This window comes from Dermacentor silvarum, chromosome 1 (genome assembly GCF_013339745.2).
Source record: "Dermacentor silvarum isolate Dsil-2018 chromosome 1, BIME_Dsil_1.4, whole genome shotgun sequence".
Lineage (NCBI taxonomy): Eukaryota > Metazoa > Arthropoda > Arachnida > Ixodida > Ixodidae > Dermacentor > Dermacentor silvarum.
In genome coordinates, this window is record NC_051154.1 from 92078619 (window position 1) to 92103951 (window position 25333).

Here is a 25333-nt window from a genome sequence, read left to right on the forward strand (position 1 = left end):
ATGTGGCCTTACACACCCAATGCTTGGTTTTTTGCATTCTGCCCTGATCAGAAAGCGGCCGGTAAGGTCAGGAATTGAACCTGCCACCTCGCTTAAGCAGCAGAGTGCCATAGCTGCTGAGCCACCATGACAGGTGCGTAGCCGCAGGAAGAGGCATAGAACTCCACAAAAAAAAAGAGCAATGTCATATGATTGTATTTTTTCAGTGAACAATGAAACATGACAAGAATGACAATGACTAAGAAGGCACCTTGACAGCATACAAGGCCCCTGGGCTCAGTATAAAGATGCAGCGTCGATTGGCCACCATGCCCAGAATGCTATCACACTGCTCCAGGCTGATGACGTGTTGCTTAGCTATACTGGACACCTCTCGTCCTGTCTTGCGGTTTCGCAGCTCCTGACTGCTTCCAAGTGTTTCAGGCTGCCGGTACAGGTACACGTGACGCACAGCGTTGCACAGGGCCACAAAGCTGAAGTCAGGAGATGCCGTCTGATAGATGGCCAGAAAAGGAATGGGAACAGAACAAGATGTGATGGATATACAAGGTCATCTTATGGATAACCGATTAGGGGCATACACAAACCAAATCACCTTTGTAATATTGAAGCAATATGGACATATTGTCGGGCTAATAAACCTGAATTTGCATGCTGCCTTAGGCACTCAGCAAACTCTCAATATGTGACAGCGAGCCATCTAAAGCAACAATTCCTGGATGAGTTGGTCATACATCTTATGCTCCACCAACCCATTTGCAATATGTCTAGTGGCTTATGTTAGGTGTCATTAGATGAGGAAAGGTTAGAAGAAAGCAGATTAAATAAATGAAATTCAGCTGTATTTTCTGAAATACAGCAGTAAGTAGCAGATGTAGCTTCCTAGCGTAATCTGACACAAATTCACAGCAATTAGTTCCTTAGATGAATCTCGTGACTTGAACTTAAAGCAGGCAGTACCACCTATTACAATTTTGGTAGCAAGCTTAATTTCATATAAAAAGTAAATTTACTACAGGTCTGTTCTGTTCCTGTTCTTGCTTTCAATGCAACACATTTTCTGGGGAAGCTTAAAGAAAGATCAGCAAGGCAGGATCACTATACATGCAGCTGGTAGCTCGCCATTTCGCTCAAAAGGCTACCTGCACTTTTCTTCAACTTTTCCACCTCTCTACACCAATTTACTTACTTTTCCCCTTAACCTCTGCAACAACAAACACAGTGGCTAGTAGGTAGACTTCTTTAAATGTTCAGACTAAGCTGTACCTCTGACAAAAGCACATAATTTCATCACTGATGAGATGGTGACAACATCTAGTGGTGGAGACTGATACCACTGTATTGCTACTATAACCTCCGAGATAGGCAACATGGCAGAGGGTGGAACCACACAATCTTAAGCCTGTAGCGAACTTTCAGCATGAAAGCGATGAACTTCGTCTGATGGCAAATGGAAGCCTCGTGTCAAAAAAGTTGGTGCTGGCCATTGATCTGATCTGATCTGGGCGGATATTTTTATCAGGTGAACGGTGCCGATCTGTATGCACATTTGCTCCCTTGGGATCCGGTTCATCAGCTTGTAATGGTGGACAATTTGCAAGGCAACACATACTGATCAACACAAATTTGTTTACCAGCTAAATACCCACACTTTATGTTGCCTACTATTGTGTTCTTGAATAGGTGTGGCATCATCTTGGATCGGTGAAACTGTATTTGAATGCAGTGTGTGGAATAAAGAAGAAAAAACGTGGCAATGGGTGGTGTGCTACAGCCGCTAGAATGTCAAACGAAGTGATATGAGGCATTCTACTTTCTCGAACGTGTAGATAGAGATTAGGGGCATCTTACATACGCAGCTTGAACATTACTCAGGCAATAGACAATCACAAATCATGCAGTTGTGTTTCGAAGCAGGCATTCATGTGATTTATGATGGTGTACTTCTCTCTGAAGGTCAATGTTTACACATTGATTCACAAAATTTTTACAAAGAAAGGCATTTTTGACAGCAACAGCAGGTTCCAGTTATGTTACAAAGGCTAGTTTTGGGCATAATTAGACTAAAATGACAATGGAAAGACATCTTAACAAGCTGAAATCGGGCAAGTTCTACCCCAAGGTTATTGAACGTGTCCAACAACGTGATAAATTCTCTGGCAGGAACCACCATCTTGAGCCTGTTTTTAGTACAATGGTACAGTATCTGCCTGCCATGTGGAATGCGGGGTGGAATCCCTTGTGACCTTTCTTTCTTTATTTAGCAGTGACAACTTTGTAAAATTAATCACTTTGATTTGAAATACTTGCTGAAAGCGGCAACACTAGCTGAACTGTAGGGGTGACAGCATCCCCCCCCCCCCTTCCCACTTTCCCTCCGGCTGGCAGCTTGCAGCGAATGATCACAACAAAATGCACAGGGGCGATATTAATATTATTAGCCAATATAGACTTATTTAGGTTTTAACAAACAAAAATAATACCACAACAGCTACTTTGTTCACTGCTTCGATACCAAAATGCTTTTACCCTTTCTGCTCACTCTGACAGCAACCAGCAACGCGGCGAACGCAAGGCGGCATCCACCTCTTTTTCACTCCATGTAGTGCAAGCCAGTAAAGATTCAGCATTGTGCCGCCGCTTCGTGAAAGTTTGCTCCATATACTTCCAGCTTTAACTCTTTCATTACCGCCTAGAAATGTGCCGCCCATTTTCAGTGCTTTTTTGTTTTACAGTAAAAGCTCGTTAACTCGGATCTCACGGGACCGGAGAAAATGTCCGAGTTAAACGAATTCCGAATTATCGAATGGACCATGAAAACAAAAAGAAAACGTACACGGCACAGACAAACCTTTATTTCTTGAAAAAGTGCGTTATTTTCGTCTGCCTCGCCGTTGGAATTTCTGACAGAACGATCTTATTTAATCCAATCAGGTGGTGGTGCACACATTCATTGTCGTGAGAACAAACGCAGAACTCCTCGAGGACAGCGAGGGCTTCGACGGCCTCCTTCACATAGTCGCTTAAGGTGCTTCTCTTAACATCATACTTTTTCATTATCTCTTGTCGAGAAACACCTGTGTTCACGTCTTTCAATATCATCACCTTTCTTTCAAGATCATTTGCTGGCTGCTGTGGCCACTTAACTCCTGTGACGGTCGCCATCGGTATGAAGCGTGCACACACACAGCCGCAACACGCGAAGTCACAACACAAAGAACTACGTCAACCAACCACGACCTCTTCTTCCAATAGAGAAGGTCGTGCAACCAACAAGTCACGAAGTACACCAGTAGGCGTAGCGAGCAGCTGTTAGTAGACACTGGATGCGCCGGTGGCCCAAGCGCTTCCACTGGGTGGTGACTAGCGCCACCTAGCCACTTCCCCCTCATTCACTATCATCATGATCATATTCTGCTGCAGTTCGTTCAGTTTCGGTTTCTCCAAAACTCCAGTTCCGCCGTCGGTTACGGCAAGCGGTGTTTGAGCCTCCAAGCCGCCGAGATAACCGGTGCCGAGATAACCGGTGCGCGGCTAAATCCCTCCAATTAATGAGCATTTGACCCCATTGAAATATACACAGTTTTGCCGGGACCGCGCCACGAGTCCGAGTTAACCGAATTTCCGAGTTAACGAGGTCCGGATAAACGAGCTTTTACTGTAACATGTTATTTCAAGACGTAGTAGTCACAACACATACCACAAGAGTACATAAAATTATAGCCTTATCACTATTATTTTGAATGGATGTATAACAGTAATAATTTCTCAGACAATATTTAAGAATTCTTATGTGAAACTTCAAAGAAGCACCTCAAGGAAGACTAACGAAAGTAAGAATTTGTTAGTATTAGTATAAGTACTGAGAATAAAAAAAATGCACCTGGTTCCTAGTACCCAACTTAAAAAAAAAAAAATTATTATGAAGATTTCGTGCCATCAATACTAGCCATAGTGTTGCCCATGCTATGTGGGGAAGCAGTAGCTTTGCAAATGGGAAAACGAGTGTGAAACCTAGTGTATAGGGAGCATTTGCGCTTACTGATTGCAGCAGGCACCTGTTTTTTTTTGTTTTTTTTTACCCTGATGTGATGGTTGTCAGGTCAGGGAGGAAACAATGGCTCAGAACAATGGTTGTTAGGACATGATAAAGTTTGTTGTTCACTGGTCCATCAGATGTGCGAGTCAGGAACAACTCCAAAGATGTCCACCTCAGAAACGACACGTACAAGATGGATTGTGATGGACACTTATTCTTGTGCTGGGATTTTGGCTTGAACAGAGGAATACGGTGTGTGTATGCTTCAGGTACAAGGGGCTCGAAGGTGGGCATCGAGGCAAACTACAATGCTGTGTTTTAAATCACTGAAGTCATGGAGTTGGTCAATACTCTCCTGCACTCTCAGCTTAATGGTGTAGCACGCATTTGCTCATTTAGCAGTCCTAGCAAAAGGTGGCGGATCAGTCTCACTTGTTCGGTTGGCCCTTGGGAACATTTAAGGCTTAATTTCAACGATGAAAGAAGAAATTAAGTACTTTCAGGTGCTGTCTTTAATGTAACTAATTAGTGAACGGAGAGAGTAAGCCCAAAATGCAACGTTTCTTGACTGCAAAAAAAATGCAGTTATGGAGCAGTGGTAGAGCAAGTGCCTCAGAGCTGTGGGGTTCTTGGTACGAGCCCACAGAAATTTGCTCACTTTTTTCTTCATATTAATTTCTGAGGCTTCTAGTGTAACGTTCCAGGGGATACCCAGTCCCTAGTAGCTCGTAAGTGCTTAGCACAGTAAAAAAAAATGTGGTTGATCCCTCTTATATAGGAATCGGTATAGAACACGAAAGTGAAACGTGTCTTCACAGAAGTAGTGTAATGTTTATTGCACATTGATATATAATGTCTATTGGTGTTTTGTGGCTAAAGCGCCCTTAGGCGTTGATGCACCCACGCTGACGCCTGGTGGCACGTCTCCTCCATCACGACTACCAACGTCGATGACCATGAGCAACCGTCGTGCATATGGAAGCTGCACTACGCTGCACACGCTAGCACAACGCGAAAGACCAAGCACGTAACTGACACACTAATACAACGCGCAAGACAAAGCACGTAACTGAATCGTCACCGAGTCAAATCAGCGCGTACAGCGCGTCGTAATTGCAGCCTCCGCGATCAACTTCAGAAACATTTTCAGAGCTAATTGCGGAGGCCACGCTCCGCTGTGCTGAGTACGGTGAACGCCACCTAGGTGGCGTTGGTAGTGCTTCTTGATGCCAGCGTCCCTTCGAATGCTGGCATCGAGGCGTCGTAGTGCTGAGACCACCGAAGCGTTCACTGTCGGTGCGCGTTAGTGTCATAATGCAGTACTTCTCTTTTCTGCTCGTAGGCGGCGGCACCGCCCCGAGCAAGAGCGCGGGTACACGGAGGAGTGTTAGATATATAAGGCGCGTCTGTGTAGCTCTCTGCAAATGCGTTTGTGGCGCAATGGGTTAAACGCTCGGCGATCTATCGTCGCGGACCGAGAGGTCGTGGGTTCGATTTCCAAATTTCGCATGTTTGTGGAACTTTTTCTTCTGGTTTCTTTCTTTGTATTATGTTCTATGACGTATTTCCGTGACGGAAATACGTCAGTGAAGTCTTGGTGGACCCCGGCATAAAACACTTTCGTGTTAAAAAGTAAAGATTGCTTGTGTGGCAGGACTATGTATGACCTTGACTTCGCCAGTCTGCTTCCATCAGAGAGTATGTAGACTAGCAGCTGTGCGCTAATTACCGCCTTGGCTTTTTGGTAAATTTATTTCACTAATCGTTTTTGGTTAAAACTGAATTCCGTTAAAAAATTTTCATGGACTTTTTTTCTTATATATATATATATATATATAATTTTTTTTGTTTTTCAGTTTAAACCGATGACGCCGAACCCTAGCTCTGAGGGACCCCATAGTAGGGAGCTCTGGGCTAATTTCGACCATCTGGAGTCCTTTAACATGCACCTAAATCTAAGCACACAAGCGTTTTTGCATTCCGTCCCGATCAGAATGAGGTTGTGGCAGCTGGAAATTGAACCCGCAACATTTACATACAGGAAAAAACAAGCATAAAAATAAACATCAACACACCCAAGTGGTGAAACTGCGACAAAGAGGCAGCAACAGGGGGCACTGCATGCCTGAACGATACAGTGCTTGTCCTTGCCAAGAAACATTCAAATGTCACAGCTCGCCATTGCCAGCTCTACATGGAACTTTGTCATGGCAAGGGGAACTTCGTCGTGAAACCTGCACTTTTATTTCCATCTCCCATGCAGCTACTTCGTGTCGAGAATTAACAGCCTTAATATTATTAAATCTACCATAATGATAAAAAGAACCCTGTATATAATAGCTGGCCATGAAGGAAACAACAGAAATACCATAGGCTTTGCATTCACATTGATGATACCTCGTGGAGAAATATGAAAAGCAAATGTTGCATACCACAAACTTGCGGTCCTGCTTTGATGCCTGCACATAGCCAAAGGCATTGAAAGTGGCCACGTGCTCTACACGAAATGAGTCTGTGTCTCCATCAGCCATCACATTGCGGGGTTGCCAAACAAGGCCGTCGACATCATGTCGAAGACAAAGGGCTGGCATGTTGTCGGCAGAAGAACGTACACTGAATAACCACTGGTGTCCACTGAGATTGATCTGATTTGTGCAAGGGAAAAAAAGAAAAGGAAGATGATTAGGCACAACACTGTCACTTTTCAATCAGCACACACAGTAATGCTACCTGAGGTAAGGTATCAGAAAAAGAAATGGGTGGAAATGAACACTGCATGTGCATTTTGGTGACTATTCAACACTGGAAAAATGAAAATAGACGAAAACAAAAGTATACCATAAATATGAAACAATTTTTTAACTGAAGAGCACGTTCAATATTCTAACAGTGAGAAGCCTCTCAAATTCATGGCCAAGAAAGGTAGAGCTGTGGTTCTGATGCAGCATAAGCGATGCTTTCGCTCTGCAAAATATTATTTAAAGAAAAGATACAAGTTTATAATACTGAGGCTACAACACACCTGATGTGTCGCTCGGTGGGAGTCACCGCAAAGTCTTGTGAATGTAAAGTACTCTGTCGTGGCATCACATTCATCCAATTCATGGTAGTTGAAACTCGGTTTATCTGATCCCAGAGCCTATAAGAAATATATTGAGAACACAAGTGTAAGAGGCAGTTTCACTGCGCCTTAAAAGCTATTCTAGAAGGTTCCACTTTCTATATAGAGGTAGCACCACTAATACAATACCATTGTGTTAAAAATGCGTAACTGGAAAACATGGTCATAAGCACAATTTTAGTGAAACAAAACAACTACAGCCAAGCATGATTCACCTTTTAAGAGACGCTGATACAATAGAGATCAACAGAGATTTCACTTCAGCCCTGGGAGTGTAAGTCAGCATCACTCATGGCCATGGCCCCAGCAACATTGGGTGGCAAAAACCATGGGCTACATTTAATACCTACACATACCCAAGAAAGTGGATGGGATGGACAGCTACTGCCGAAGCACAATTTCTAAAGCACTGCACGCACCATACAGAGGTTCTGAGTTCGGCTCCCGCCTGCAGCTAGTTGTCTTTTCTTCCACTTTCCTTTCCCTGCTCATTATTATTTTGACATTAAAATTATAAACCAGTTCATTTCTCATATGCGTTTCTTTGCCTCATATAATCATTACAAGCACAAAAATGAGATCCTTGGTTCCCATAGTTTTTCTCACTAATTAACAAGAAGACTTTAATGAGATGTGGAATGTACAATGACGCTATATCAGTGCTTTACATGTGTTGGTAGCAGAAGATTAAGTCAATATTTTGGTTGAAAGTTGCTGTCAAATGGGTACTTCTCAGAGTAACCACTACAAAGGCAAGTGATTACACAAAAATTTTGGGGTTATACGTGCCAAAACCACACTATGATTATGAGGCACGCTGTAGTGTTTAGACTCCAGATTAATTTTGACCACCTGGGGTTCTTTAACGTGCAACTAAATCTAAGTACACAAATGATTTTGCATTTTGCCTCCATCGAAATGCGGCCACTGCTGCCAGGATTGAACTCATAACCTCAAGCTCAGCAGTGCAATACCATGCCACTGTGCTACCGCAGGGGGCAAAGGTAAATGATGCCTGGAACTGGCTTAAAGAGGAGCTTAAATTTATCTGATCAAATGGCTAAGGAGGATTCTGAAATAGGTTTACAACAGCCACCACTTTATTCTTTGTAGAAGACATTTAATGCAGTTGTATTATCTCGTTAAGAATATATATTGGAGAAATGCTTTTAATGAAAACCTCAAAACTTTAATAATGCTGTTTGGCAGTAATGACAAAACCAGACAGGTCATAAGAAATTACTGCAGTCGTAGTTAGGAAGCAGAAGCATAACATAGTAAAATTTTTCTATAGTGCTACAAGCAGTTGCAGCCCACTGATGATTGAGATTCCGATTAAGATATCAGTGCTTTATTTGTGCAACTTTCCCATATGATGGCCATGTCCTCTAGAAGTTGCTTTCAGAAAGAAATCTAGGAGTACATAATTCTGATTACTGCACGTAAAAATGGAACATAGTATGAATTAAAAAAAAAAAAAAACAGTACAGGTAACCAAATTTGTACTGATGCATACCACACCAGCAAGGAGCAAACAAAACAGATCTGCTCATACATAACTACACAGTGGAATATTGCACAGGATCATTTTCTTGCGCTTTAGTGAAGAAAAAGAAAGCAAAAACAACAGTCATGTGATTATTTTAATCTCCCAAGAGACTAGGAATGTCAGAGACACTACATCCAATAGATTAATGCCACTATTAGAAGATACAAAGGATTGGCGAATGCACTGCCGAAAATTTTACGACAGCAAGCCTGAAAATGCCAGACAGCATTAGTGGTTTTGTTAGTGTAAGTTCGTTGGATATGTAGTACTATACAAATACTATAGTATGCCACCAATAACCACAAGGCTGACATCACTGAATAGGACAACATGTGTCCAAGCCCATCCAGAACCTAATTTCCAGCTGATGAAAAAATAAGAAAATTAACCTACTTTTCTACATACTAGTTTCCATCATCACTAAGGCACTCGCCATAGTAGTGCACAACTTTCTGTGCCCTCGCACTATAGAATTATTATTTGATTGCATTTAACATCCCAAATCAACATAGAGACTATGAGAGACATAGTAGATCAATTTTGACCACGTGAGGTTTGTGTTGGGGGGGGGGGCACCGAAGTCTCGGTACATAAATACCTTCCTATTCTGCTCCCATCAGAATGTGGCCTGCATGGTTGGGAATCAAACATGTAACTAGGGGTGTGCGAATATCGTATCTAAATTGGATTCGTGAATGCAATACCTACTATTTTATTTTTTGAATATTTGACATATTCGATGTAGAGACCCGCACAGTAGCACGTGTCGTGTGTGCCACTCAGCCCCTTGTGCTCGATGCCACTGAAGTGAGCGTTTCACTTCGGGTCGACAGGACCGATCGATATAACAATGCGACATGGTCAGAGGGAACCACCACATAAAAGCAGTGCACATTTCGTTAAGTGCGAAGGTCGAGCCGATTAGCTGCCGATGAGGCACGCAGATTGTGTTAGATAACGAACTTCATGCCGCTGCAACAGCTGTCAATCTAACCCGCACACTTGACCTTGGGATCGATCACATGACGAGTCACCTGTATAAACATACTAACGGCAAGCATTCCGCAACAACTTGCCATCGCGCGAACTTGCCGTGACCCTGCAGATTTTAGAATCTTTGACAGGTGGCAAATCACGCCAAACCTTACAATGAAATGACGTGCACGGCGCCTGCTCTTTACTGTCGGTGCCGGCTACTAGAATCTCGTAATGCGCAGGTCTCTTGCGTAAATGGGCCTAACCCACCTGCCATAAAGCTGGTATAGCCCTTCTGCATTTTGGGAAAAAAACTAGAAAAGCAAGACTTTCTATGTGATAGATAAAAGATTGCCGCAAAACACAGGTCCACTATTAAACTGAGAACCTCATTAGTATTCTGTACAACAAAACGTCACTAATTCATTAGTTTCAGAGGAAACAAAGCACTTGATTTTATTCAACAGAATTTCAATCAATAAAAAAAAAAAGAAAGAAAAATTACAGGCTTTCATATACTAGAACTGAGCTCTAATCAGTGCTGGCACACAATTTCGGTGTTCCTTTCAGTAAGATTACACAGTACTGTATATCTTGATTCCTATGTACCTAAGTCCCTGATAAGTTGCTACTTTTCTTGCTATGCAATGCTAGGAGACTACCGAGCATGTGTAGCACCGTACTTTCTTGCCCAAAGTTAGCAAGCATTAAATTTTGGTAAAAGTTTTCCGATATTCGATTTGAAATGTAATATTCAGTATTCGCACACCCCTACATGCAACCTCTACATGTATACTGCATAAACGTCCAAAGAATTTCAGATTAATTAATTTTTTTTCTTCAAACAACGACTAAAGTTCAGAGGTAGCGCTATAAGCTTGTACATGCCAAATTCTACGAATGCAGTATATATAAAATTAGTATTTTAAATGCACTATTTGTGGTTCGCCACTATACAGATATCTGCAAGCAAAATTTACTTTCTGCATCTGCCTATTAATTCTGAGATTAAACACTTGCCTCTGTATCTGAAGTAAGGTGTGCAAGACGAGCATGAATTTCTTCCACAAATGCAGGATCAAAGACCTCTTCACCCCTTGCATCACCTACAACCACTTCACGCCAAACTTCTCCATGCTTGGCTTTCACAAGATGAATTTCAAGCCTAGAGGTGAAAGTGTGAAAAACAAATAACTCACTTTCTCCCGCTGAACTAACAGCATCCATACATAAAATTTCCATGTTTAACATCACTTGCAGTAATGCGCTATTAGCATACCCGACACATCATCAATGCCACACAAGACTGTCGAATGCCACACAATGGCAATAATGTTAGCAGTGGTGGAACAACCATTTGATCTTCTGGCGTAGGACATAGCGCAGGCAAAAATCTGATTTGGTGCAGCGACAAGCTCTTTTGGCACAGTGTCCAACACACATCTATATACAAGGTATGGTCTCTATTGTTACTAAAATAGCCAATAAATATAGCGGAGCTGGCTTTAAGCATATCAATGAGGCTATGGCGAGCCATCAGCGTTTAATCGATGATAACGAAGATCATAAACCACAGCCACGGCATAGGACCGGCCACCACACAGCACCGGCCACAGCAAGCACAAGCGCGTTCACTTCGCCGACACCAGCACTCCATTCTTGCTTACAGATCGCTCCTTCGCACCTCGGCTCTCTCGCTAGAGCGGGGGCCCTAAGGCAAGCCGTCGGCGTTTAATCGACAATAATGAAGTGGCGCCTAAGCACGCAACTCCGCGCGCTCGAGCCAGAGCTTGAACAAGGAACGAGCGGGCCAGAGTGTTTGGTGATTTCGTCAGCGTTCGACCGATGAATAATAAAGAATGTGGGAATCATAAACCACATGTCTTCCCACACGGAATTTGAGGTCAAACATCGCCAAACTAGTTTTGTTAATTTTTAATAGAATGGCTTTGCCTGTGCGTATATCGCAGTAGTACTTGCAACAGGTGTTGTGCATTTGGTGTGCTTCAAGTGAGCAAGAAAAAAGTTCGCGGAACTGGAGCATGTCAACAAGATCACGCCCTAGGACATGCGTTACCAAACTGAAGTTACACTGAAGATGCCCACAGGGTTCATCTAATGTGCACAATCTCGCCTAACTGTGCCATGAAGCATGTGAAAGCTGATTAAATTGCAACCACAGAATCTGTTCTTCTGATCTAGCCGGATTGCAAGGAAGGTCCCTACACAAAAGAAAACTATATGTCAGCGATTGAATACATGCATTCACAAGATATTTTTAAACTGGCACTGCCAACAACTCTAAACACTGTGCGACTGGACATTATCCGAGACTTGTTTTTAACCCAACATCCTCCTTCAGTGAGCTCTGTGCCACAGTGGTATGAGGAACACCGAACTGCAGCACATTGGAATATTTGCCAGAGATAAATGCAACAAAAGCTCGAAAATAGCAAATGGACAACTGACGGCATCAGTTATATCTATGGCTATGGCCGCTCTGTTGATTTCCAGGATCAAGATGATCACGGTGGCGTGCTTTACGTTTTGGTTTGTTTTACTACTGAGGCAGCATTGACAGAAGGAGGATTTCGTTCTTATGCTTCATTTGGTGCAAGCTCAGCAGCAATTTTCCACTAAAATACCATACCACTTCCAATCACCACCCACTGCTCTTGGCACAATTTGATGCCACTGGCACAGCTGTTCCGCCACTGTGTTAGATCCAGATTATCTTGATGCTCCTACTTATTGTGCTCGCCTTTCCTCTAAACACAATAATGAAGTTGAAAAAAAAAAAATGAGCTAACAACCTTTAAATAATGAATGCCACAGAGCTTCTGATTATGCAGGAATACTAAAGGAGCCATCATTACCACATTTTTAGCAACCATTTTTCATTCATCTGAAACATCATTAAAAAAGGAACAGAAAGTGCATTTCACTGATCATGAAGGCAAGGTGCTACTCTGTGTGCAGGTTATGCATGATGATTACAACAGAAGCTCATTTTGTTCGTCTTAACAAGGTGAGTGAAGGCAAGCAAATGCTTGATATTTCTCTCAGCGAATTCCAGTGTGTGGAGAGACATAAGTTTCGTAAGATTTAAGTGTTAGCATAAGCAAAAACACGGCAATTTAGTAACCAACAACTTAGTAACTTTCAGAATGACAAAACTGAAACATCACAGTTTGGGAAGTACAGAGGTGAGTTGGTATACTTTCAGTACTGTCACTACATTAAAAAGCCTTACACCAGGCCCCTTAAGAAATTTTGCTATACACTAAAAGTTGTAAAAAAACCACCCAGGGAAAGTTCTACTGCAAGAAATTTTTAAAAGGGTTTTCTTTCTATCTTCCTTTCTTGCTCTGCAGCACATTTCTGGTGCGAGTCTTGCATTCTCTGTGCTGCAGGTGGGACTACTGACGTGCCACAGACACCTGTGATGTCATTTTTTCCAGCAAAGAGACTGTCCGCTCTGATAAAATGAAGATGGGGGCTTTTGCTTGAATCTTCAGTTTGTTTCGTAGTGTACATATTACTGTAATAATTCATAGCTATGATCATCACACCGTGATCTAAACATAGAGCTCGTATGCAATGACCAAGCTTGGTGAGAGGCCCTTTAAGGTAAGTATCAGAATTTACAGCTTCAATTTCTTACTTATGAAGAGTAATGTACCCAATGTTTACATTATACTCCGAAAGCACTAACCAGGTTTTAGAGTAATGTAGGGAAGCATACCCTTTCGCACCATAAAAAAGCATGTTTGCGATATGCATAGAATTTTCTGACCCCTTATGAAAATGCGAAGCCGGACAAACAAACTTCGTTTGAAAACTCTGCGTAATGTGCTGTACAATAAGCAACAACCCTGAACATGCAGGTGATAAGATTTCTTGCTTGGTTAATAAAGATTTTCAGAATATATATACAGCATTACCTGTTGATCCAAAAGATAATATAGCTTTAAACTAGGGTAGTAGTCTCACGTACAAGCAAGTGCAAAAATCAGCAAGGACTTACTTTTGGTCCAGTATAATCCATGTGCTTCCATCTTTGACTACTGCATGAGGAAAATCTCCTTTCAAAACTGTCTTGCCCTCAATAAGGATTTCAATGCCTTTAACTTGAAGGCTAACCTCAATGTCTTTCTTGGTAGCTGCCTCATGTAGCCGGAAAACAACAGTAAGCTCTTCTGCAGTCTGAATAAAGGAGTAAAGTGGTGGCTCTTGTGCTAGAAAGCAGATCAAAATTTGTGTCTGAGACAGAAACACAGAGAGAGGAAAATTTTGAAAGACTACACACACTAGCATAGAATGAGCTCATGAAAGTACATTTTTTTAATGACAAACAACTATACAGGGTGTAGCTAAGTTTTTCGTACTCCAATAAAAACTCATAAATATGGTTGTGATGCACTGTAACAAAGTCACTTTTATGTTAACTTAAGGTGTTATGCAATCTACATCCATAAACCCAAATCTACTTTTAAAAAGTCCCCATTTTGCATGAATGCAAGCTTTCAGTCGCTTCAAAAGTGCATAAAGTGTGGCACGGATGCAGTCTTTGTCTAATTCACTACATGCTTTTTCCAATGCCCGACGAAGAAAAGCCAAATTGCAGTGAGCAGTAAAGTAGGCTGTGCTTTTTAACACAGACCTGACTGAATGGTCAAGATGGTTTAGATCCAAGCTGTTTGAGGGCCATTCTGAAGTGGAATTGGAATTGGGGAAGTTTTTCCAGCACCACTGTTGCACCACCTTCGCCTTGCGAGCTGGAGTGCACTAATGCTGATACATCCACTGAGGGTTTCTGAAGTGTGATTTGGCCAAAGGCAGGACCTCCTCCTTCAGGACATCTTCCAGATAGTTTTCACTATTCATTTTCGCTCCCTGCTCCAGGAAAACCAGCGGCATCTTTCCATCAGAAATGATTGCCCCAAAACCAATACTAATTGAGGGTGAGAAACGCCTTAGGCAATCCATCCTATGACGTTGGCTTCTTTGAGGCTTCCTGTCAATATCCTATCATTTTGGTGGCTTAAAATCGCTCTGTATTGAACACTGCTTCATCAGTGAAAGGAATGTTGCAATGGCATGCCATGTTGCCAAAGCATTTGAGCAGGTCCTTGCATCTTCTGACCCTGGTCTCTTTTATGTGCTGTGTGAGTCTATGAGCTATCTGAGCCTTGTAGGGGAACTTTTATAGCTTCTCTTTCACAATTCTTCGGATGAAACATTCAGAAATTCCTTTTTTACAAGTGATTTTTGGAAAGTGCAGGAACTTTTGCCACACTCTGCAATTCATCCACTTGACAGAACAATTATACACCTATTTACATGTGAACAATTGTTCACATGTAAATAACATAGCACATATGCTGTCGAAAAGTGTCCTGGAAGTCATTCATACATGTATTACACCATTTGTTGGCTTGTATGGCTATTAAGCTGCAATTAATTATGAACACGTTTGTTGGTTGTTACTTTGGTGTGTAATGAAACATTGATGTAAACGAGGGTCCTATGCAAGAAAAGCTGGTATCCTGCAGGAGCTACTGCTGGCATTGGAAAATGGCCAATGGAAAACACTTATCCACTGCTGCTGTCACCTAGGCGCTGCTGAAGGAAGCAGGCACAAAACACACTCAATACTAGCTGCTTGGGACATACTGGCCATGACCAGAACCAAGGATGCGTATCAGGCTGCTCAGTTTGTTATAAGTGTGCCCAGTTCTTGCCATTGGCAGATGGTGCAAGTAACAGACGAGCCTCTTCCAGCCGCAGTTCCCAGCCCCAGCAGTGGTCCCTGAGGGGGACAGGCTTCACGCTTGTGTGTTCCTTACAATAAAGGACCCACATATACAATGAGGTCTCATGTACAATGACCATCTGTCCTATTGGACAACTAGTGCGATTTGCATACCAGGTGCTCGCATGAGAACACAAAATAATGCGGGCTCTGGTTGATATAAATTGTTTGCATTTCACTTGCCCAGCATATACAGCACATGAAGCAATGACTTGCTAACTCTACATATTTGCATATATTCTCAATCTACTTACATTTGCCACCTTTAGTCTCTTCTACCTCATGGCCAACTTCAGCTTTGCATGAGTCAAAGACAAAACTGAAGTCCTTTTCTGAAGCCATGCACAAGGAGTTTCCATGGGTATCAAATGCCACATACATGGGAATAGAAGCACCCACAAGTCGTCGGTGCCGCCTAAGACTCCACGAGCCACCTTCACAATTGGACACTGAAATAACAGAAAGGACTTACTGTTGTGGCAGCTTGCAGGTTTTGCAGGCACCGTCAAACAGCTCACCTTCTAACATGGATGCAGCCAGTAAAACTAAAGTGGATGCTAGCAAACACAATCACTTCAGTAGGAGAGCTACCATTATTCAATATTTGATCATTGTTACCACATACGTTACTGCACAAAAGTAAATAATTAAGGAATATCAGGGCTATGTACTTTCCACAGTAAGTTCAGCAATATGTACAAAACAATTTTAGAAACAAGGTTTAGTACAGAATTGGCAACATGATGCAGAAAATCAGCTCCATCGCAGATCATTACACGAACAAATGCTCCCACTACTAATACAGGGCTTCAGTTTTTTTTTTTTTTAGCTCCTGAATTTACTACAATGTACTCATTCAAGACATTAAATTTTTTAGTAGGGGCATTCAAATAGTAAAATTCCTTAATCAAATATGAATGTTCTAGATAAACGGTTTATGCATATTGAATATTTCCGTATTTCTAGACAATAAAAAAAATAAAAGTTCTACGGAGTACATTTGTTAAGAAACGGCTTATTTACATTTATTCGATATGTGTAATGCAGTTTAAAATGGATGTAGGATCAAGTGAGGAGTTCGTAAATAACACAAAGAACAATAAAAAAAACTCTCCCTCCTCTCCTCCCGCCAAAAATTGATTGTATCTAGAGCACCATGAGACTGACGGTAATGTAGAAACAGGCAGAGCCCGTCACCAGATGCACGTAGAATATTGTGTTCGTTGAATGAGCTAAGTGCAATACTACAGCACCACACATCGTTTCAAAGGAATGCTAACATGGTGAGACTGGCTAAACAATAAACTGTTTTGCCTAAATCGAGACAACAAATATATAAGCTGTCTAAATACTAGGCATTTTTGTTACATAACTAAAATTATTGACATTTAGGAAAATTATAACTGCGCTAAAATGAGACACGAGAACGAAGTGGACAGGACGATCGCAGACTAACAACTGGTTTATTGGAAAAGTACACCACCCTTTTTGAAACAAACTAAGCGCATGCGCAATGACATTTTTGTCATTGCGCATGCGCTTAGTTTGTTTCAAAAAGGGTGGTGTACTTTTCCAATAAACCAGTTGTTAGTCTGCGATCGTCCTGTCCACTTCGTTCTCGTGTCTCGTTTTAGCGCAGTTATAATTTTCCTAAATGTCTTACCAACTAGCCCCCCATCAAAAAATAAAATTATTGAGCAGAAGTTATCTGTTCCATGTGTTTTTTCAAGAACTGGTGCTTCTGTGCAACAACTGTAGTTCTTCACTAGCACAATCGTTCAGAACAGTCACCATACAGAGGCATCGATCCTTCTCCCTGTAAACTCCATGTTGTTATTTACACTATTCAAACAGAAATGAATACTATTCAGCAATACTGAATTCTCTAATCGAATATGAATCGAACAGCAGAGACTAGTTGGCTCTTATTAGAAATTTCTAATATTCGCACACCCCTATTGTTAAATACAGACTATCACAGAATGGGTACCACATGAATAAATTAAAATGATGAGGAGCAGCCTAAGATGAAATGCTACTTTAAGCCAACGTTTAGACAAGGGGACTTGTCTTCGTCAGGGCAGCAACAGCTTTCCTTAGCAGCGTTGTTATGTAGGCGTAGCTCACTCTGCGCCACTGCCACCATCATAGAGGATGATGTAAAAAAAAAAAAGAGAGAAAGAGAGAGAGGGGGTAGTAGACGAACTGGAAATGACAGGGGGAGGGACTAAGAGAAGTTTGGAGTTAATGAGAGTAAAAGCGAACAGTGGGGGGTGCTGGTTTTGGATTCTACCAAGGAGTGGAGGTAACACCTCTAAGAGACCAGAAGTTTGACTAGGATATATATCCTACAGTAATGCGTCGGATAACCGGTGGAGCATTAGAGTTACAGAATGGATACCAAGAGAAGCGCAGTCGAGCACGGCATAAAACTAGGTGGGGTTATGAAGCCAGGAAATTTGCAGGCGCAAGTTGGAATCAGCTAGCGCAAGACAGGGGTAACTGGAGATTACAGGGAGAGGCCTTCATCCTGCAGTGGACATAAATATAGGCTGATGATGATGATGATGATGATGATGATCTCCCTAAGTCAAACTTCTGGTCTCCCAGGGATAGAGATATAGAAATATAGCGAGTCATATCTCATTCACAAGTTTAATACACTCCAACCAACACATATAAATGTTTCAAAGGAAGCTCTTTAACCCATTTTCTATAGTACTAATCACACAGATACAGTAGCCCTACCCGCCGGGGTGGCTCAGTCAGCTAAGGCGTTGTACTGCTGAGCACAAGGTCGCGGGATCGAATCCCGGCCCCTGTCGGCCGCATTGCGATGGATACAAAATGCAAAAACGCCCGTGTGCTTGCGTTGTAGTCCACGTTAAAGAACCCCAGGTGGTCAAAATTAATCTGGAGCCCTCCACTATGGCGTGCCTCATAATCAGAACTGGTTTTGGCACGTAAAACCCCAGAAAGAAAGAAAATACCCAGTATCCCTTAGTTACAACTTTTCTTTTTTTTTTTTTAGATGTCCGTGTAGGCATGCTTTTTCAGTTTTCATTTATACTCTTAACCGCACCAGAGTCCCCAAATACCTTTTTCTATTGAAGTTATTAAAGGACTCTGACGGAACATTGGTTGCTACCAGGTATTCTTTCCCACTCATCCCCCTTCCCCCACTTATTTGAAATTCCATGGAGATTAGTTCAATAGTTCCTGCTTTTTTAGAAAACCAGACACACTAGATTGGCCACACCCATGGAGCAAGAAACCTTTAGGAGTGGAAACTCCACCAGTTGCGGCAACCAGAAAATGTCACAAGCTCGCGGAGCCACTATCATGCTGGCGCCACCTGGTGGCCGAGAAAGAAATTATTGCCGTCTTGGTTGCCAGGGCAACCGCTCACGGGTGTTACTCCCGTTCGCGGCCGCGCACGTTGCTCCTATTCGGCCGTGCGCCTCCACAAGTTCTACTGAGGGCACTCACGCGTCCAACCTGCGTCCCCCCCCCCCTATCTTAGGCTAGCAAATTCCGAACAAGGGTACACTGCATGTATCAGCGCTGTAAGTATTACGGCCCTCGAGTAGACAACGACAAGAACAGTTGCTGTTTCACTTAAAAGCCCACAAAAACAATGTTAAGGCGTGCACGCTGAAGCGAACGCCCGTGTCGTCTGCTTTGAGCGGGAGACACGGGCGCCGCCGAAGAGAACGCGCCCGAGCAGCACCACCGGGCTGCCACTCCTTTCTTTTTTTCGCTGCTGCTTGCATGATGTGCCGCAAGGCGCCGCCACTGCATGCGCCCCCGTCGACACATACTAATGTGACGTTATCTGGTCGCACGCGAACGCCCGCGCTGACGGGAGTTTCTACTCCTAAATAATCTTCCTCCATGGCCACACCTACCTACGTTCATAGATTCTTTCCTGGCTCCTGTTATTATCTCTACTCCTTGGGTATACACCAAAATCACCACCCATTGTTTGCCTTTGCTGTCAGAACTCCAAACTTCCCTTTGCCCCTTCCCATGTGATTTCCAGTTTTTATGCAAATTACTATATTTCCATCTTATCTTAGTCCCTCTTGACGGCCGCAAGAGATGTCATGACTCCCATTCAGCATGCAAAAAAGTTTTGTCACAAGCAATGACCTTGTGAGCAACTTGGAAACTGCAAGGATAGTCACAAACCAAATATCAGTGCATTCATGGCTTCTGTACAGTGACCATTGTACAGAAGCCATGACCAGTGTGCAGGTCCTTTTCATGACCAAAACAAACAAACAAACAAACAAACAAACAAACAAACAAAAAGCGATAAAACATGGTCGCAGAGAGGGAAGGACATAAAGTCAGGACGAGAGCTTTCCTGCGCCCGTCCTGTCTATATGTCCTCCCCTCTCTGCGACTGTATTTTCGGCGCAAAATTCATTATTATTCGACATGCACCAACTAGCCCAACAGCAAGTACTACCGAAGCAAAAAAAAAAAAATAATAATAATAAAAAACTGATCTGCATGAGTGTGGAGTCATACCCATCCAGATGATACAAAATGGTGGGATGAGCACAGTGCATAAGGGTACTCATAAGGCATAAGGGTTGAGGTGCCTAGTGGATACAATTTCAATGTTAGCAGCAGAAAACTGTCACAATAGATAACATTTAGGTTACCTAGAGTTGAATGAACATTAAATAAAGCACTTTTAATTTGAAGAAGGCAAAATGTACTCACAGCAAGTAAATGTCAGCCATTCAAGGACGCACACAAAGTGCACAGTGGTCTCAGGAATGCTGACGCTACCTTGAACATCTTGTGGACGGCTAACATATGCCAGAAGGCACTCCATCTGCTGGCTGCTGGGGAAGTTGCTGTGAGCACTTGTCAAAAGTATGGTGCCAGGCTGACTCCATTCCAAGCGGTGTGTGTAACATAGCTGCCAGAAGCATGCAAAATAGGGTTAATTAATCAATGGTTAGGCATTACTGTAATTTAAAGGGACACTAAAGGCAAATATTCAGTCAAGCTAAAGTGACAGATTAATGCTCGAGAACGACTCAGGTGTCAATATTACCGAGAACGGAGCTTTAGTAATAGAAAAGTTGAGATAAATGCAGGACATGATTTGAGACTCTACCGGGACAATCAAGTACTAGCCCGATGACATAGCGGCTCCTCATTATAATTCTGTCATTAGTACTGAACCACTTATAATGAATAGATCATTGCATTGCATTATAAGAAGAAAGAAAATGCTACTAGTTTACTTCTATTCAATTCTTAGAAAATGTAACTTTTTGACGTTACCCTTGACATAGATGCGGGCGGTCTCGTTTCGTTCTCACTCGACTCTGCGTTGCCCGCGCTTTCGCGATTCAGTAGTTTTGTTATCGTGTAGCACTGCGCTGGTTTTGATGGCTCACGAAACTCACACAAACTGCAAGTAGTAGAGAACAAGGTTCATTGCAACGAGTGTCGAAGATCGTGTTTATGATTCAGTGTGCACTCTCCCTTCTCTTTCATACTGTCGGCTCTGTCTTAGCTCGGATTCTGGCTCTGCTTTTTTGCATTTTGCGCAAGAAACCATAGCACCAGCTGTCGGGTGCTGTTTTACTCACTGATAGCAGTAAAGGGCTGTGACGGCATATGCAATGTCAATACCTCCCACTCGAGGGCGAGCAATTTGAATTGCGCTAGAGGTATGCAGACCCTTCAAACGTGATTTTCTCTTTAAGCTGTCTTCTCTTGGCACGAAACAAGTGCTGTGAGGTTTCGGGAATAGTATTTTAACAGTCCTTGTAGACTTAATATTTTCCTTTAGTGTCCCTTTAAATGGCTTGTTTCACAAAAACGTTTGTACAGCTTCATGAGCGTACGTCAGGAAGTGTCTGATAATGAAAAAAGCTTATTAATGAAAAATATAATGAAAAAAGCCTCACATTAGCAAGGCAAGGCACTAAACCCCATCTCATACTTAGCAGGCAACACTGCGGAAGCTATGCGACTAATGCAGTCATAGAAGTCTCATTCCAGGCGTTTCGCAGCACCGTTGCTTGTGATATGCGACTCTCTCTATGTAATAACTACTACTTCATTCTATTACAACTACAACTTGTGGATATACGGTCGCGTCATAGTACATATTATTTATGCACTTTGTGTTTCCAGTATGCGATGTACAATGTTTTGGTCGCGAGTGCAAGAGCTGTGGCTGCTGGTTGCAGAAATGTGTCACTTTGCTATTTGGTGCTAACTAGATTCAGATATGCGACACCTTCCATACAATAAATACCTCATATCTTGCAACATAAAAGTATGAGACTTCATCTTACATCAAATTATATGATGCATATGTATGTTTTTTTGTTTTTTTTTCATATATGACACACTATTTCTTTGCAGAAATAGTGCCAGAAAATGCAGTATAGTGCCTACATACTGATAAGTTTGACAGAAATGCACACTTTTTTGTCAACTGGCACATTTCAGAGCAAGACGGGAAATGACATATATGCAGTCAGAAAAAAATAACTGTTTTTTTTTTTTTTTTGCATGAAACTAACTTCCAGAACATGAAACCAACTTACAGAACAAGCACTGTCTCTTCAGGTCTCAAAAAGACAGTGCAAGGGGAAAGTGCACGAACTCTACGCAAGTACAGCATCATATAAAACCTATAAAAGACATTCAATGCAGAAGCATATTTAATAATTCTGTTCGAAAAATGAAACAGAAAATAGCAATGTCTCACCTGCCAAGGTTCTCCTTGTGGCCGGCTAGGAGAGTTGAGAACATACATGGTACCCTGACCATCGGAAATGAGGCACCACTCAGCGTGAGGAAAGTCCAAGGTACAAGCCCGACAAGTACCACTCGGCTCGGGAATCTTCCAAACAACTTTTGGTTCTAGGAGGTGACTCTCCTAAAAAAATTAATCAAGAAGTTACCAAACCTACGAAACTTGCAGATGGCCAGGGATATAACAAAGTTGTTCTTGCACTAAGAGCATTAACATCAGGGCCTACATTTCTTCTCATACAAGAAGTACACAACGCACTGAACCTTTGAAGGTCACATCTGGAGTGACATATTCTTAGCTGATCACTTTCAGGGATATTCGTTGGAAATAAAGAAGAAGGTGCGCCAAGCACGAGCAGCGGCCACGGGCATGGGCTCGCTCAGTTGCTGCCAGATGAAGACTCAGTCAGATGTCTGAGTCTGATCTCTGTCCTTTCGCTACATTTTATTTGGTGCTGAAACCCAGGAACGAACCAGAGACCTTTAAGTGAAATGAAATGTAGCAAAAGGAGAGGGATCAGACCCGGATGTCTGACTGATTCTTCATCTGGCAGCAACTGAGTGAGCCATTGCCCGTGGTTGCTGCTCGTGCTCAGCGCACCTTCTTCATTATTTCCAACATACTCCCAGCCCCATAAATATACAAGGACCACTCTCGAGTCAGTACCCTTTTGCACTGGCCCCAAAGGGCTTCCTCGACAGGCTTCCGCATCTAGGGGGGTATTCTGTAAGAGTCCACCTAGTGGAGTGTCCACCTCGGCTGTCGCCACTGGCTCGCGCTTCACGAGTGCGACGGAGACTGGCTGGCACCTTCGGGCTCGTGAAGCGGGAGCCAATGGTGACAGCCGAAGTGGACAGTCCACTAGGTGGACTCTTACAAAATACCCCCCCCCCCCCCCCTTGCTGTTGTCACCATCCATTACAATACTTGCACTTTTGGATAAATTAGCATAGATGCTACTATCAATGGGCATTGTGCCCGCTGGCTTAGCCAATCACCATTCGTTGAAAGTGATAGTACTCAAAAGTGATCTATAAAGAATGTGGCCCATGCATGCAAGTATTCACAATGCATTAAACATGGTGTCAACTGGCAGATATGCTGTGATTTGTCAATGAAAACACATCATTGTTTAGTTGGTTTCATGGTAAAACAATTTTCAGTCCCAAAGCGGGTCCACACATATGGTTGTGAACAACCAATAGTCCACTGAGGACAGTCTGCTAAAAACCTACTCATTCCCAGAATTCTACGACAAAGCCATGAAGTTTAAAATATCTGGCAACCCATGATGGAGAATGCTGACAGCGCCATCCAGAATTGCCAATCGAATGAAGAATGTTGATCCAGATGTGTATCAGAAGCCAGCATGAGGGCCAATACTGTTTTGAACCATTTATAATTGTTAGCTGAAAAATTAAACATATAATATCAGGATGACTTTTATATGCTAATGTGATGGGTTTTGTTTCTGCACATAAAATTAAGAAACTATAACGCAAATTTCGAAAGCAGTAAAATACTGATTTGTAGATGCAATGATACGGGTGAGTTTTTGTATCTTGACGACACTGTAAATGTGGCTAACGAGATAATTACATCATGGTATTGTTTGTTAATTGCCTTGTTCATCATAATGTGAAAAATACGCATAATTTTCACGAATACATGACCCTTATGTGGGACTCGCCATTTCGTAACGGCAAGTTCTAGTTGAGATGAACAATCGATTGAAACATCTATTCTGAGCTTTATGATTATATGACAGAATATGTACAGCGCATTCAAACGAAGCAAATATATTTGCAGGTATAACAAACAGCACGGATACATCCTGTTTGTATTAAAAGCTATACCGAACAAACAAGACGACTGCGACAATACAGTAAGAATGCAAGCCAGCATGCATACTTGCACGAAAACATACATTTGCAAGAAACACGAATTGTATATCACAGAGAGGCGGTCTTCGCCTTACTTGTAAGGCAGCCGTAAAAGGTGCAGACTTATACGGTGCTGTGCCGTATTTCCGGTTTTGTACACATGCATACGGAGGAGAAAAACTAACGGAACAAGACCATTCAGCAGGTCATATTTCGGAGGATACGAGCCAGGTACACTAACTTGAGAGAAGTGTGCCCACATGACGTGGTGCGCTTCGGACATAAAAAACAGAGTGTTGGCATCCCATGGATCTTGGACGAGTGCGTTAATAAACCCAGCCATCTGAACATGAAGGTAGCCGTACTGATCATCTTCCAGGTGAACTTTCTGAACGCCTGTTCGGAGAGAGCAAAATAAGCACACCCAACTCAAGTGGAGACACGGGACACTGAAAACAACTTTGGCAAGAACTAAGGTCATGTCATCTTACCTCCTTGAAATGCTTGTCTTATGATCGGCAGTGGCTCGAGTGTCAGCCGATAACTCTCAAATTTTGCATCAAGGAGGTTTCGATTTGGAACAAGATCGAGCCTCGCTGCGCTCGCCGCCATGTTTACAGGCGATGGCATGACGGCAAGAGAGATGTAAGGAGGTTAAAGATGCCACATGTACTTATCCAGTGTAGACAGATAAGGTAAGTGCTACGACGCTGTAGCGTTGTTTGGTATGATAAATAATAGAGCTTTATCACCAACCCAAGAGCATTTTGTATAACACAATTTTTCGCCATTTATTTATCGTTGTAAAGTCACCGGACCTAGACCAACGTGTGGTGATGTGGTAACTGTGAATAGATGGTGTCCAAAGTTGAAACGCGGATCTTAAAGACTATGCTTTTGCTAGTCGAATGCGGCGGAAGTGATTTCGAGAGCCAAACGCGTCATAGACGTCGGACTTACCGCACAGTTCGCTAGTGGTCCGGAACAGCTAAAGGGACAGCTAAAGTACAGTTCCTAGTATTGTAGCTAAAGCTTTAGGTGACAGCGGCGGGTGGCGGCAGGAAAACGGCGTATATTCGAACAACTGCAAACAGCTGTGGCGCCGTTGCAAGCTCGTTCTTTCATTGTTGCTAAGTTTTTCGTTTGTACTGT

The 25333-nt window shown here is 42.6% G+C and overlaps 1 protein-coding gene across 1 annotated transcript; it reads right to left on the minus strand.

Moving 5' to 3' along the window:
- Positions 1-166: 166 nt before the first annotated feature.
- Positions 167-24828, minus strand: LOC119432383 (nudC domain-containing protein 1). The gene is made up of 10 exons (XM_037699553.1): positions 24673-24828; positions 24423-24577; positions 22251-22421; positions 20234-20435; positions 15754-15948; positions 13712-13922; positions 10705-10849; positions 7062-7178; positions 6472-6684; positions 167-493 (listed from the first exon to the last, which is right to left on the minus strand). The coding sequence occupies exons 1-10, from the start codon at positions 24809-24811 to the stop codon at positions 239-241; spliced, it is 1803 nt and encodes a 600-aa protein (XP_037555481.1). The 5' UTR covers positions 24812-24828; the 3' UTR covers positions 167-238.
- Positions 24829-25333: the final 505 nt, after the last annotated feature.

Coding starts and splice junctions, on each gene's coding strand:
- LOC119432383 (XM_037699553.1), bottom strand. CDS start 24,811: ATGCCATCGCCTGTAAACATGGCGGCGAGCGCAGCGAGGCTCGATCTT. Junction 15,949..20,233: donor ATGGCTGACATTTACTTGCT/GTGAGTACATTT, acceptor CTGTTATTTCAG/TGTCCAATTGTGAAGGTGGC. Junction 13,923..15,753: donor AGAGACTAAAGGTGGCAAAT/GTAAGTAGATTG, acceptor TCTGCTTTCTAG/CACAAGAGCCACCACTTTAC.